We start from the raw sequence: 15037 nt of genomic DNA on the forward strand, positions 1-15037 counted from the left end.
GACTTGAAGATGCCTGGATTTACCATTCTGCCAAGATTCTATCAAGCTACCTGTGTGAGATTCTAAAGGAGCGTAGCTGGTTTAGGATGGCAGAGACCAGAGACAAAGAGCCCAGGCAAAGACTTAGGGCCCCTTCCCCGACCTCCTGGACCCTGAGGAGGCCCCAGGCCATTGATTCTTTCCATCCCACTAGGAACTCAGCTTCCATTCTTCCTTTCCAATAGATCAAGTTCTGTTTCAAAGAAATCAGAGCTCTTAATAGTCTGATGATGTCACTTTGTACATTTTGCTGGCATGGCCACATATCCTTTCACCTCTGCCCCGCAGCCCAAACAGATGATGGAAACTGTACAACTTCCTTTTCTCAGTGTTCGGAAATCACCACCAAGATCTGGTGCTTACTCAGCACATTCAGGGGCTTCTTCGGTCCTTCCTTAAACATGACCCTACCCATGCACTCTGCTCCCTATAAAAGGCAGGCAGATCAGCCAGAGGAGCCAGATTTCCACAGACTGAGACCAACTCAGCAACCGCCAACTCTCAGGCTGAAGCCCCTGGTGCTCACCCTCCAACATGAAGGTCTCCACTGGGATTCTGTGTCTGCTGCTTGTGGCAGCCACCTTCGGCACCCAGGTGCTCGCTCAGCCAGGTAAGGCTCCTCTCTTCTTAAGCCTTAACGCTTTCACTACCCCAGCTACTAACCCCGGGCATACGTCACCCCATGCTTGCTGCATAGCTTCCATTGCAAAGATGGAGAAGGTGAAAGCAAGAGAAGAATTAAGAGCTGGCACCTCACAGCTGGTCAGAGGCAGGACCAGAGCTAGAAGCTCAGGCCCCTGGGGCCAGGCTCCATTATCTTGCCTGACCTTCGGGACACTAAATGCACTCTCAACAATCCTCATCTTGTTTTTGGATGGGGCACAGAAGGAAGGACTATTTCTCATTGTGGATGGAAAAGACATTTCAGGCAATGGTCGAGAGGAAGAAATTCTTGCTGGAGGCTTCCAATGTTGGATTATGGTCCAGCGTAACTTCCAGAATGGTGGCTATGAAGGATAAAGACCCATAGGCATCTATCTCAGCATGTGACATAGGTTGGCTCTAAGCCCATGGGGACAGAGCTGGGAAGCAAGTTCTTAGAAAGTGTCTTCCCAGGTTCAGAGGTTTTGGATCAACAGCCTCTCTGAAATCACACTACAAGGATTAATCTTGTTACTCAAGATTTCCCCATTTGCAGTCAACAATGAGAGACCCCACAGTTCAGTAGAAGAAACTGACTCACAGGTACCATTTTACCTGCGGGATCTAGACTAAGGCTCTGAACGTGGGAGTGGTGGGTCCTAGTAGAATTCAAGCACTAGCTTTATCTCCTACTTCTTTATTTTCTCTGACACATGTGTACTTACAACACTTCATAACTCTCTGGTTCTTTGCAAAATGTTTTTCAGATTCAGTTTCTACCCCAATCACCTGCTGCTTTAGTGTGATCAATGGGAAGATCCCCTTCAAGAAGCTGGACAGCTACACGAGAATCACCAACAGCCAGTGTCCCCAGGAAGCTGTGATGTAAGTGGACCATGCCCTGGCACCCACAGCCAAAAGTTCTATCTGACTTCTATGCATCCAAATGAGTCAGATAAATGAAACATCTAAGCCAAAGGACCCTTTACTCCATAGACAAACTGAGCCCACAAGAAGGAAAATATACACACTCCGGGCTCCTCTTCTAGGAGTTTGGTCAGATCATCCAAGTTCCTTTAGCCAAGGGTCTGGAGGGCTTCCCCTGGGGCAGTAACAGCAGAACTTCTTTTCTGGAAAAGAAGTTTCTTCCTCCTATTTCCCCTTCTTCCTGTCCCCATTCAGGCTCCTCAACCAGGGAGCAAGGGCTAATCAGCTTTAGGGGCCAATGGATCAAACTCCTGGGAAAAATCCTCAAGACACTCCATTTAACTCTGCCCTCTTTTCCCCACAGCTTCAAGACCAAAGCGGACAGGGAGGTCTGTGCTGACCCCAAGCAGAAGTGGGTCCAGACTTCCATAAAGCTCCTGGACCAAAAGTCCCGAACACCGAAGCCTTGAACCTTCATACCTAGACTGAGAGACAGAGTCTTGGAAAATCTTATTTATTTCTTCCCCACCTTCCCCAGGTGTATTATTGTATTATAATGGCCAAAAAGAGTTTTTTTTTTTAAATAATTTAAACACGGAGTTTCTTAAACAATATTTAATTATGTTTAAGTTATTGTTGTTTTACTTTATCTGCCATAAATCCTAATGAATATAAGATACAACATCTGGTGATGAGTTTCCTGTGAGCTTGATTAAGTTCATAGCAAGATGGTGCTGTTCCCCATCCTACTGCATGTAGGATGGTGAGGTCCTTCCACTGATTATCAGAGTGAAACACCTCTGGAATCTTAGGAAATCAGTGCTCCTGTGAGTGGATGTGTGCTATGTAGTATTGTGATGAAAAGTAATGTTATTACATGACTATGGAATTTTCAAATAAAAAATACATGTAATTTCAAGCTACTTGGTCTTATTTTTCATGGGATAACATTTTGTGGGGAGGGAGAAAATGGTAGTGAGGAATGACAATTTGGAGTGTAAAAGTCATCCTCTAATACATCTTTTGGACTCAATTTAGGATTAGGGAGAACCTAGAATGACCAAGCTGTTCCAGTCTTCTGGCTCCAGTCTCTGAGTCACTCGCCCGTAATAGCATCTAGGTTCCCAATTCTTTTCTCTCCGCATTGACCTCTGCCTGGTCTCTCTCTTGATCTCTTGCAACAGTCTTTAACCATTTTCCCACAACCCCAGGTTTTCTCTGTTTCGTTCATTCTCAAACCTAGAATAACATCCCAGGAATGAAATCAAATCCAAGAGGAAACTAGATGCCTATAGCCCAGAGATCCACTTAAGACTATTCCTTGGATATAAGTCTTCAACCAGACAGTTCATGAGAGATTTGAATGTAATGGAAAAGGAAAGGATTCTTCAGAGCTGATAGAGGAGGAGGTGAGGGGAGTGGGCCAGAGGAAGGAATCCCACCTGGCTGGGCTCTAGGAAAACAGAGGAGTTGAGGTTTTAGAAATACAGTTTGGAGCCAGATTGTAGTGGGTTTTGAATTTCAGATTAGAACTTCAGCAGATAATAGAGATGCACTGAGTTCTGAAATAGGAGAGAAGGAAAATCTCACATGCAGAGGTGAGCATCAGGAAGAATAACTTCGTGTTTGAATACAAGATGGAGCATGAGAGGGAAGGTCTGAGAGCAGACTGCTGCCATGGAGCAGAGAAATGATGGGACTATAAATGGTGCATGGTGGGAGTGGGATGAGGTGAGGAAGAATGGGCCAGATAGAATGACATGTTAAATGCTATAGAAGAAGAGAGTAATTGACCAAAACATAGACCCTTCTTTTATGATCTTGCAAATCGACTATCCACAGGGCTGTTACCTTTGTGATACAGAATGAATTCATCTCCATCACTATACCTCAACCCCAGTCCCAAGAATTTGCAAAATCCTTTTAAAGGCATGGAATCTCCTTTCCTTAACAGCCTCTTAAGGTCAAGATTCTCTTGTACTTCATGAGCATGAGTGAGTGAGTGAAAGTCCCTCAGTCATGTGCCTCTTTGCAACCCCGTAGACTGTAGCCTGCCAGGCTCCTCTGTCCATGGAATTCTCTAGGCAAGGATACCAGAGTGGTTAGCCGTTCCCTTCTCCAGGGAATCTTCCCAACCCAGGGATCAAACCCAGGTCTCCCGCATTGCAGGTGGATTTTTTACCACCTGAGCCACCATAGTTGGCTACTTTTTCAGACATGAGGCCCACTGTACTGAGGCACAAAGACCAAGACCCCTCCTGAAGGAAGACAACTCTTGTCTGGCTTACCCAGGTCTGTGGAGCCTGTCACAGGTTGGAGAGATGCCCTGATTCCAGTACAAACACGGAAGCGTGACAATGCAAGAGACCTGGGTTCTGATCCCAAAACTGGTTCTGACTCTCTGAGTCACTTACAGGAAGTCAGTTTCTCTCTCTGGCACTAAGATGCTCCATATAAAAGTGAAAGTAGCTCTGTATCACAGGCAGGAAGTAAGAGGATCTGGGAGATGATCTCACAAGCTCCTTCCTACCCTAGGAGCCATGTCTCTTGGGAAATTGGTCATGCCTGTTGGCTAGGGAAGGGTCAGGAAGAAAGTGCCAAGAATTAAAACCACAGAGCCAACCATGAGCCCAGCCTAGAGGCAAATACTCCCAAGTCAGATATATCACCTGTCTGAAAATAAGCTTTCCACGGAAGCCCAAGGTAGCACACCGAAACCCCAGGTGTCTAAAATAAGGCATCTAAATGTCAGCTGGGTAAAAAGAGTGCTTGCCAACCAGAGAGGCTCCATCTGATTCTTAACCACGCACTTTCGCAGTCTCAAAGTCAAGCTGGCTCCAAAGATCTGGGCCCAGGTTTTCATGAACTCCCTGGACACAAGTCCTAAATTCCAAAGGCATGAGACTCATCTTAAACTGTCACCAGGCTACAGCAGAAGACACAGTCCATGTGTCTTCCCCAAGTGTCACTTCCCCAGAGGCACTCCGGGATTGTGTTGCCGTATTTCAAATCACAATGAACTTTGTTAATGACATGAAACATAAATGTGGTAAGTGATATGTCACCTTATTTAAGGTATTGATGCTTTATGTGCCTCAACTGGAATAGCTGTGTTTTGAAAATCCACATCCTTCTACTAATGGGTTCATTTCTGTGAACACAATTCATTCCTTTGTCAATTGAGGGCAAAGAACTGGTGAGGTCACAGGAAGCTGACGAGCATCCTGTTGGGTTCACTACTGATTTCATCCATGCCTCGCACAGGCAGCTTGCTGCAGGCTTGGATTCACTTCACTCTCTCAACATCTGCTCTGTGTCTCCTCGCTTCTTGCTTTCTGTCCACCGGCTTCTCCTTGGATGCCATCTCAGGTCAGGAGCTGGCTCAGCTTACACATTTGTGTGACGCTCACAGTTCAGGGGAGCAAACACCATGGGTGACAACTTTCCACCTGTGAAGAGTGGAGCAGATTTTTTTAAATTAATTAATTAGTCTATTTTTGGTTGTGCTGGGTCTTCTTTGCTGCATGTGGGCTTTCTCTGGTTGTGGTGAACTGGGCCTGCTCTTCATTTCAGTGCACGGACTTCTCATTGCAGTGACGTCTCTTGTTGCAGAGCACAGGCTCTAGGCACGAGGGCTTCAGTAGTTGCGGCACATGGGTTCAGTGGCTGTGGCTCCTGGGCTCTAGAGCTTGGGCTCAGTAGTTGTGGCATATAGACTTAGTTGCCCTGCGGCATGTGGGATCTTCCTGGATCAGGGATTGAACCTGTGTCCCCTGCATTGGCAGGTGGATTTTTATCCTCTGTACCACCAGGGAAGTACAGAGCAGATGTTTTAAAGCTTCTGCCACTCTTCCTTCCAGCAGTTGATTCTGGGAGCCATTCTGTACGCTCATCGGGTATTTCCAGGAGAAGCTGTCCCCATAGCTCACTATTCTGACCTTAATTATGCATGCTTCTGTTGCTTTCTCCTTTTCCATCTCACTGGGCTGCCTCTCAGTCCTCATCCCTGGGGTCACTTCTCAAAAGAGCTACCTGGACAGACGTTTTCATCTCAGTCTCTATCTTATTGATTCATTGCTTTTTACCTTCAATATTTGTTCTCCTTCCTCCAGGCGATGCCTGGATTTCTCCAGGCAAGTTCACTAGCTCAGGGCCAGGGATTTAGCTGGGCATTCCGTTGGTGTGTTTACCAAGGCTGAAGCTGGGACCAGGATCAGGGATCCCAGTAAGTTCTTTGGGACCAGGGCTGAGCCAAGACTGTGGAGCACTCAGCCAGCATGTTCGATAGGACTGGGTTCAGGAGAGCAGTCCACAAGTTAGGATCCATAGCACCAGGACTGAGTTAGCCGTGTACTTAAGAGAATGCTGACCTGAAGAAGGATTTAGCAAATAAGTAAATGTATTGAAGATAATGGAAATCAACTCCTTTACTGTTGGAGAAGCTTCTATGGAGAGATATAGAATGTTGGAGGCTAGAAAAACTCTGTGGGGCTAGACTGCAATTAAAAGTTATCAGTGTGAACTTACAGTTTTGCAGGTAGATGGCAGATAAACAGATAGATAGATAGAAATAAATATGGATATATAGGTAAGAAAGAGAGAAAGAAAAAAGACAGAAATACATACATGGTTGACAGGATATGCATATATTAAGCATATACTCAGCCATCAAACACTTTTCCAGATATGGCTTAAATGTTTTCCAAATCTGTTTCACCAATTTACATTCACTTCCACCTGCAATGTATGAGAGTTTGAGTCAGTTCATATCTGATACTGCAACACTTGGTACTGCCATTCTTCTTAATCTAGCCATTCTGATTATGTGTATAATTCCATATAATCATGGTTTAAGTTTGTGTTTTACTCATGACAGATAAGCTTGAACATCTTGCTAAATGTTTATTGGACATCTTTTTTATGAAGGTCCAGTTCATCATATCCTATACCCGTTTTTGATAGACTTGGTGGATCTTGTCTATTTATAGATTGCCTGTCTTTTTATTATGAAATTGTGGAAGAATTTCTACACTCTGAATCGGAATCTTTTGACAAACATGTGAACTGAAACATCTCATAATCTGTGATTTTCTTTTTCACTACCTTTTGATGATACAGCTTCCTGATTTTAAAATAGTCCATTTATCAACATGTTCCTTTATGGTGAGTGCTTTTGTTTTCTGTGTAAGCAAGCTTTTTCAAAACAGATGTCACAAAGATATTCTCTTATGTTGTCTTCAAAAAGCATTATTTTTGTCATTCACATTTAGAGCTACAATCTACCTGAACATGATTTTATATATATATATATATTTCAGTTTGCTGAAAGTTAGGGATCAAGATTTTATTCTTCCGTATAAATATCAAATTGATTCAGCACACTGAATAATGGATTGATCAGTTATTCAAAAGGGTATTTTTTCCTTAGCTACTCCAGAGGGCAAACTCTGATATATATATATATTCAACATCAGTATACATATGGTTCTATTTCTGCACTCTAATCTGTTCCCTTGGCACATTCATCCATTCTTGGGGCAATGGCACTATGTCATAATGACTAATGCTTTCTAAAAACTGTTAATATCTGGGAGTGTAAGCCCAACAACTTTGTTCTTCTTCAAAGTTGTCTTAACTATTTTTGTTTTGTTTTGTTTTTTAACTTCTCCTCTAGAAGTTCAGAATTAGCTTATCAGTCTCCACAAAATTCTTGTTTTGATTGTATTAATAATTGGGATTACATTGAACCGGGAGGAGAATTTGTTACTGAACCAAACTTGGCTCCACCAGCCTGTGGACAGAAAAATTTCCCGTTCTTTGTTCACAACACTAGAGCGTGCCAAATTTGAAGTCTTTCCTGCCTGCGCTTTTTATTTAGTCATGGGAAGGGACGGCGTCAAGTATTTATCCTAGGAGTTCTCCCAAAAAGAAGGCAGCAAAAACTAAACACTATAAGCACCTCAATTAGCAAAGCAACGACGGGTTAAAACTAACAGCCCAGTGGGTAGGGAGATTGCACACCTCAACTTGCCTATTGCAATCCTGCTTTACCCCTGTCTGGCTAGAAAGATCAATTACACGATAATCTTCCCACTATGTCTTTTTAGGCTCCCTGGATCCTTGGTAAGTATTCATTTTGACAATATGCTGGTCGAGAACATGACAAGAAATCTGTTTTCTAGAGCAGACGTAGGAGAGTTTGACCTGGAAGGTCATCAGCCATCCATCTCAGAGCAAGATTTGATCCCCTATGAAATCTGTGAAGCCAGATACAGCATAAGCCAGACCTCAAGTAATTCCTATATGGGTCAGACAGAAACACAAATGTTGGGGGCTTTCCTGGTGGCTCAGCGGTAAAGACTCCACCTGCTAATTCAAGAGACACGGGTTCGATCCTTGGTCCAGGAAGATCCCACATGCCTCGAAGTAGCTAAGCCTGAGTCCCACAAGTACTGAGCCAATTGATCTAGAGCCTGTGCTCTGCAACAAGAGAAGCCACAGCAATGAGAAACACGTGCTACAACTCGAGAGTAGCCCCCACGCACTACAGCTAGAGAAAAGCTTGTGTGGCAACGAAGACCCAGCACAGCCAAAAATAAATAAAAGCGTTGCTCATTTTTTAAAAAAAAAAAAAGAAAGATGAAAGTTGTAGGTGGATGGGATATTATAGTCAAAACAGAAATAGTAGAGAAGGTGGTGTGAAGAAAGAAGGGAGGCAAGTTGACCTGCATCATGTTCAGGGGTGGTGGGTGGACTTCCTTCTTCCCAGTCACAATGTCAATGTTCCCTTCCTCTGTAATCTTGCCGTTCTATGGAGATACCCAGACTGAGGGGCAGAGAATATCAGTTAGTGTCCTCCAAAGAGGACATCCAGATGACCAAATAGGCACATGAAAAGATGCTCACCATCACTAATCATTCAGTTCAGTTCAGTTCAGTCACTCAGTCGTGTCCGACTCTTTGCGACCCCATGAATTGCAGCATGCCAGTCCTCCCTGTCCATCACCAACTCCCGGAGTTCACTCAAACTCATGTTCATCGAGTCCGTGACGCCATCCAGCCATCTCATCCTCTGTTGTCCCCTTCTCCTCCTGCCCCCAATCCCTCCCAGCAACAGGGTCTTTTCCAATGACTCAGCTCTTTGCATGAGACCAAAGTATTGCAGTTTCAGTTTAGCATCAGTCTTTCCAATAAACACCCAGGGCTGATCTCCTTTAGAATGGACTGGTTGGATCTCCTTGCAGTCCAAGGGACTCTCAAGAGTCTTCTACAACACCACAGTTAAAAAGAATCAATTCTTCAGCACTCAGCTTTCTTCACAGTCCAACTCTCACATCCATAGATACCACTGGAAAAACCTAGCCTTGACTAGATGGACCTTTGTTGGCAAAGTAATGTCTGTGCTTTTCAATATGCTATCTAGGTCATAACTTTCTTGGTTATAACTTTCCTTCCAGGGAGTAAGCGTCTTTTAATTTCATGGCTGCAGTCACCATCTGCAGTGATTTTGGAGCCCAGAAAAATAAAGTCTGACACTGTTCCCACTGTTTCCCCATCTATTTCCCATGAAGTGATGGGACCAGATGCCATGATCTTAGTTTTCTGAATGTTGAGCTTTAAGCCAACTTTTTCACTCTCCTCTTTCACTTTCATCAAGAGGATTTTTAGTTCCTCTTCACTTTCTGCCACAAGGGTGGTGTCATCTGCATATCTGAGGTTATTGATATTTCTCCCGAAAATCTTGATTCCAGCTGTGCTTCTTCCAACCCAGCGTTTCTCATGATGTACTCTTCATAGAAGTTAAATAATCAGGGTGACAATATACAGCCTTGACATACTCCTTTTCCTATTTGGAACCAGTCTGTTGTTCCATGTCCAGTTCTAACTGTTGCTTCCTGACCTGCATATAGGTTTCTCAAGAGGCGGGTCTGGTGGTCTGGTATTCCCATCTCTTTCAGAATTTTCTACAGTTGATTGTGATCCACAAGTCAAAGGCTTTGGTATAGTCAATAAACCAGAAATAGATGTTTTTCTGGAACTCCCTTGCGTTTTCCATGATCCAGCAGATGTTGGCAATTTGATGTCTGGTTCCTCTGCCTTTTCTAAAACCAGCTTGAACATCTGGAAGTTCACAGTTCACGTACTGTTGAAGCCTGGCTTGGAGAATTTTGAGCATTACTTTACTAGCATGTGAGATGAGTGCAATTGTGCGGTAGTTTGAGCATTCTTTGGCATTGCCTTTCTTTGGAATTGGAATGAAGACTGACCTTTTCCAGTGCTGTGGCCACTGCTGAGTTTTCCAAATTTGCTGGCATATTGAGTGCAGCACTTTCACAGCATCATCTTTTAGGATTTGAAATAGCTCAACTGGGATTCCATCACCTCCACTAGCTTTGTTCGTAGTGATGCTTTCTAAGGCCCACTTGACTTCACATTCTAGGATGTCTGGCTCTAGGTCAGTGATCACACCATCGTGATTATCTGGGTCCTGAAGATCTTTTTTGTATAGTTCTTCTATGTATTCTTGCTACCTCTGATTAGTATCTTCTGCTTCTGTTAGGTCCATACCATTTCTGTCCTTTATCGAGCCCATCTTTGCATGAAATGTTCCCTTGGTATCTCTGATTTTCTTGAAGAGATCTCTAGTCTTTCCCATTCTGTTGTTTTCCTCTATTTCTTTGCATTGGTCGCTGAGGAAGGCTTTCTTATCTCTTCTTGCTGTTCTTTGGAACTCTGCATTCAGATGCTTATATCTTTCCTTTTCTCCTTTGCTTTTTGCTTCTCTTCTTTCCACAGCTATTTGTAAGGCCTCCTCAGACAGCCATTTTGCTTTTTTGCATTTCTTTTCCATGAGGATGGTCTTGATCCCTGTCTCCTGTACAATGTCACGAACCTCCGTCCATAGTTCATCAGGCACTCTATCTATCAGATCTAGTCCCTTAAATCTATTTCTCACTTCCACTGTATAATCATAAGGGATTTGATTTAGGTCATACCTGAATGGTGTTTTTCCATGGGGGTGGTCTTGATCCCTGTCTCCTGTACAATGTCATGAACCTCCGTCCATATTTCATCAGGCACTCTATCAGATCTAGCCCCTTAAATCTATTTCTCACTTCCACTGTATAATCATAAAGGGTTTCATTTAGGTCATACCTGAATGGTCTAGTGGTTTTCCCTACTTTCTTCAATTTCAGCTGATTTTGGCAATAAGGAGTTCATGATCTGAGGCACAGTCAGCTCCCAGTCTTGTTTTTGCTAACTGTATAGAGCTTCTCCATCTTTGGCTGCAAAGAATATAAGCAATCTGATTTCGGTGTTGACCACCTGGTGATGTCCATGTGTAGAGTCTTCTCTTGTGTTGTTGGAAGAGGGTGTTTGCTATGACCAGTGCGTTCTCTTGGCAAAACTCTATTAGCCTTTGCCCTGCTTCATTCCATACTCCAAGGCCAAATTTGCCTGTTACTCCAAGTGTTTCTTGACTTCCTACTTTTGCATTCCAGTCCCCTATAATGAAAAGGACATCTTTCTTGGGTGTTAGTTATAAAAGGTCTTCTAGGTCTTCATAGAACCATTCAACTTCAGCTTCCTCAGCATTACTGGTTGGGGTATAGACTTGGATTACCGAGATATTGAATGGTTTGCCTTGGAAGCGAACAGTGATCAATCTGTCATTTTTGAGATTGCATCCAAGTACTGCATTTCAGACTCTTTTGTTGATCATTATGGATACTCCATTTCTTCTAAGGGATTCTTGCCCACAGTAGTAGATATAATGGTCATCTGAGTTAAATTCACCCATTCCAGTCCATTTTAGTTCACTGATTCCTAGAAGGTCGACGTTCACTCTTGCCATCTCCTGTTTGACCACTTCCAATTTGCCTTGATTCATGGACCTAACATTCCAGGTTCCTATGCAATATTGCTCTTTACAGCATTGGACCTTGCTTCTATCACCAGTCACATTTGCATGAAATTAAAGAACACTTACTCCTTGGAAGAAAAGTTATGACCAACCTAGATAGCATATTCAAAAGCAGAGACATTACTTTGCCAACAAAGGTCCATCTAGTCAAGGCTATGGTTCTTCCAGTGGTCATGTATGGATGTGAGAGTTGGACTGTGAAGAAAGCTGAGTGCTGAAGAATTGATGCTTTTGAACTGTGGTGTTGGAGAAGACTCTTGAGAGTCCCTTGGACTGCAAGGAGATCCAACCAGTCCATTCTGAAGGAGATCAGTCCTGGCTGTTCTTTGGAAGGAATGATGCTAAAGGTGAAACTCCAGTACTTTGGCCACCTCGTGCGAAGAGTTGACTCATTGGATTAGACTCTGATGCTGGGAGGGATTGGGGGCAGGAGAAGGGGACGACAGAGGATGAGATGGCTGGATGGCATCACCAACTCGATGGACGTGAGTTTGAGTGAATTCCGGGAGTTGGTGATGGACAAGGAGGCCTGGCATGCTGCAATTCATGGGGTCACAAAGAGTTGGACACGACTGAGCAACTGAACTAAACTGAACTGAACGGTCTAGTGGTTTTCCCTACTTTCTTCAATTTAAGTCTAAATTTGGCATTTTGGAGTTCATGATCTGAGCCACAGTCAGCTCCCGGTCTTGTTTTTGCTGACTGTATAGAGCTTCTCCATCTTTGACCCCATGCTAGAGATCAGGGACGGCAGCCGAGACAAGCTACACCACCCCTGTGGTCAGGGGTGGCTGGGAGAGAAGCTACCACATGCCCGAGGTCAGGGGCAGCGGCCGAGAGGAGCAACCCCAAGTCCAAGGAGTGGCGGCTGAGTGGGAACAGGAAGGCCTAGAGGAGCTACTCCACGTTCAAGGTCAGGATGGGTGGTGGTGAGGAGATACCCCTCGTCCAAGGTAACAGAAACCCAAGTGAGACAGTAGGTGTTGTGAGAGGGCATCAGAGGGCAGGCACACTGAGACCATAATCACAGTAGTTTTCTGATCACACAGACCACAGCCTTGTCTAACTCAATGAAACTAAGCCATGCCCTGAGGGGCCACCCAAGATGGGCAGGTCATGGTGGAGAGATCTGACAGAATGTGGTCCACTGGAGAAGGGAATTGCAAACCACTTCAGTATTCTTGCCTTGAGAACCCCATGAACAATATGAAAAGGCAAAATCATAGGATACTGAAAGAGGAACTCCCCAGGTTCCTCTGCTACTGGAGATCAGTGGAGAAATGACTCCAGAAAGAATGAAGGGATGGAGCCAAAGCAAAAACAATACCCAGCTGTGGATGTGACTGGTGATAGAAGCAAGGTCTGATGCTGTAAAGAGCAATATTGCATAGGAACCTGGAATGTTAGGTCCATGAATCAAGGCAAATTGGAAGTGGTCAAATAGGAGATGGCAAGAATGAACGTCGACATTCTAGGAATCAGCGAACTAAAATGGACTGGAATGGGTGAATTTAACTCAGATGACCATTATATCTACTACTGTGGGCAGGAATCCCTTAGAAGAAATGGAGCAGTCATCATGGTCAACAAAAGAGTTCAAAATGCAGCACTTGGATGCAATCTCAAAAACAACAGAATGATCTCTGTTCGCTTCCAAGGCAAATCCCTCATTATCACGGTAATCCAAGCCTATGCCCCAACCAGTAACGCTGAAGAAGCTGAAGTTTAATGGTTCTATGAAGACCTAGAAGACCTTTTAGAACTAACACCCCAAAAAGATGTCTTTTTCATTATAGGGGACTGGAATGCAAAAGTAGGAAGTCTAGAAACACCTGGAGTAACAGGCAAATTTGGCCTTGGAGTACAGAATGAAGCAGGGCAAAGGCTAATAGAGTTTTGCCAAGAGAACACACTGGTCATAGCAAACACTCTCTTCCAACAACACAAGAGAAGACTCCCACATGGACATCACCAGATGGTCAACACCAAAATCACTAATCATTAGAGAAATGCTAATCAAAGCTACAATGAGGTATCAACTCACACTGGTCAGAATGGCCATCATTAAAAAGTCTACAAATAACAAATACTGAAGAGGGTATGGAGAAAAGGGAGCCCTCCTTACACTGTTGGGGGATATGTAAATTATATGGCCACTATGGTGAACACTATGGAGGTTCCTTAAAGAAATAAAAATAGAGTTGCCATATGATCCAACAATCCCACTCCTGGTCATGTAGCTGGAATAAACCCCAATTTGAAAAGATACATGCACCCCAATGTTCATAGCAGTGCTGTTTTCAGTAGCCAAGACATGGAAGAAACTTAAATGGCCATCGACAGATGTGGCAAGTATACACACACACACACACACACACACACACACACATATATATATACACACACAATGGAATATCACTCAGCCATAAAAAAGAATAAAACAATGCCATTTGCAGCAACATGGGTGTGCCTAGAGATTGTCATACTAAATGCAATGATTCAGAAAGAGAAAAACAAATGCCATATGCTATCACATATGTGGAATCGACAATATGGTACAGATGAACTTACAGAATAGAAACAGAATCTCCGACACAGAAAACAAGCTTATTGTTACAAAAAGGGAAAAGATATGGGGAGAGATAAGTGTGAAATTAGTAGATAAAAATTACTAGTAAATTAGTAGTGAAATTAGTAGTGCTATATACAAAATAAATAAGCACAAGCTCCTGCTATATAGTACAAGGAACTATAGTCCATATCATGAAATACACCATAATGGGAAAGAATATAAAAATAATTACATATTCTTTTTCATATTATATGTATTATATATCTGTATAACTGAATTACTTTGCTGTGTACCAGAAACTATACATTATAAATCAACTATACTTTAATGAAAAATTTTAAAAATTTTAAATAAAAATTATTGGCACTGGACTGAGCACTTACCATGCATTCATTATTTATTAGATTCTTGAAGCATCACAATGATGTAATAATTAACAACCAGTTCCTCTTAGAGGCTCAGAAAGGTAAACAGCTTGCTCCAAACCACATAACAAGTAAATAGTGAATACAGGATTTAAGCCCCTGTCTGGCTGACCCCAGACCCCAGGTTCCTAAACGTATTCTCTTATAAGATAATAGGTCCTGAAACAGAGGGAAGGACAGACAGGAGTCCCTGCTGGAAGGGTATGAAAGTCCCCGCAGTCGCTCAATTTGGAGGAAAGTTTGGGGGCGGGGCATGTGGAGCGCTACATTGTAAGAGGACATTAACATACAAGACTAAGTTTGTCAAATCCATTGGTATGAATGTGCTTGTGCAGAATTCACAATTCAGTGCATTAGCACAAGTAGTTGGGAGTGATGACTGTTTAGCCAGATTGGCTGATTGGAATCTAGACTTCAAAAGAAGCCTGCAGTTGATGAAGTTGAAACACCAGAACTCCCTGGGACATTAGGAAGGTGTCCAAAGGCTCCGGGAAGTGGAGCTATTGA

The 15037-nt window shown here is 43.3% G+C and overlaps 1 protein-coding gene across 2 annotated transcripts; it reads left to right on the forward strand.

The window, feature by feature from the left end:
• Positions 1-573: 573 nt before the first annotated feature.
• On the forward strand, positions 574-2496 carry LOC129651388 (C-C motif chemokine 8). Of its 2 annotated transcripts, none has more exons than XM_055580132.1 (3): positions 574-649; positions 1449-1566; positions 1973-2496. In XM_055580132.1, exons 1-3 carry the CDS (start codon positions 574-576, stop codon positions 2076-2078), a joined length of 300 nt encoding a protein of 99 aa, XP_055436107.1. In that variant the 3' UTR covers positions 2079-2496. The 2 variants fall into 2 exon arrangements, with proteins under 2 accessions (XP_055436107.1, XP_055436108.1); XM_055580133.1 differs by having other exon boundaries at positions 1455-1566.
• Positions 2497-15037: the final 12541 nt, after the last annotated feature.

This window comes from Bubalus kerabau, chromosome 4, assembly GCF_029407905.1.
Source record: "Bubalus kerabau isolate K-KA32 ecotype Philippines breed swamp buffalo chromosome 4, PCC_UOA_SB_1v2, whole genome shotgun sequence".
NCBI classification, from domain to species: Eukaryota; Metazoa; Chordata; class Mammalia; order Artiodactyla; family Bovidae; genus Bubalus; species Bubalus kerabau.

Coding starts and splice junctions, on each gene's coding strand:
- LOC129651388 (XM_055580132.1), top strand. CDS start 574: ATGAAGGTCTCCACTGGGATTCTGTGTCTGCTGCTTGTGGCAGCCACC. Junction 650..1,448: donor CCAGGTGCTCGCTCAGCCAG/GTAAGGCTCCTC, acceptor AATGTTTTTCAG/ATTCAGTTTCTACCCCAATC. Junction 1,567..1,972: donor TGTCCCCAGGAAGCTGTGAT/GTAAGTGGACCA, acceptor TTTTCCCCACAG/CTTCAAGACCAAAGCGGACA.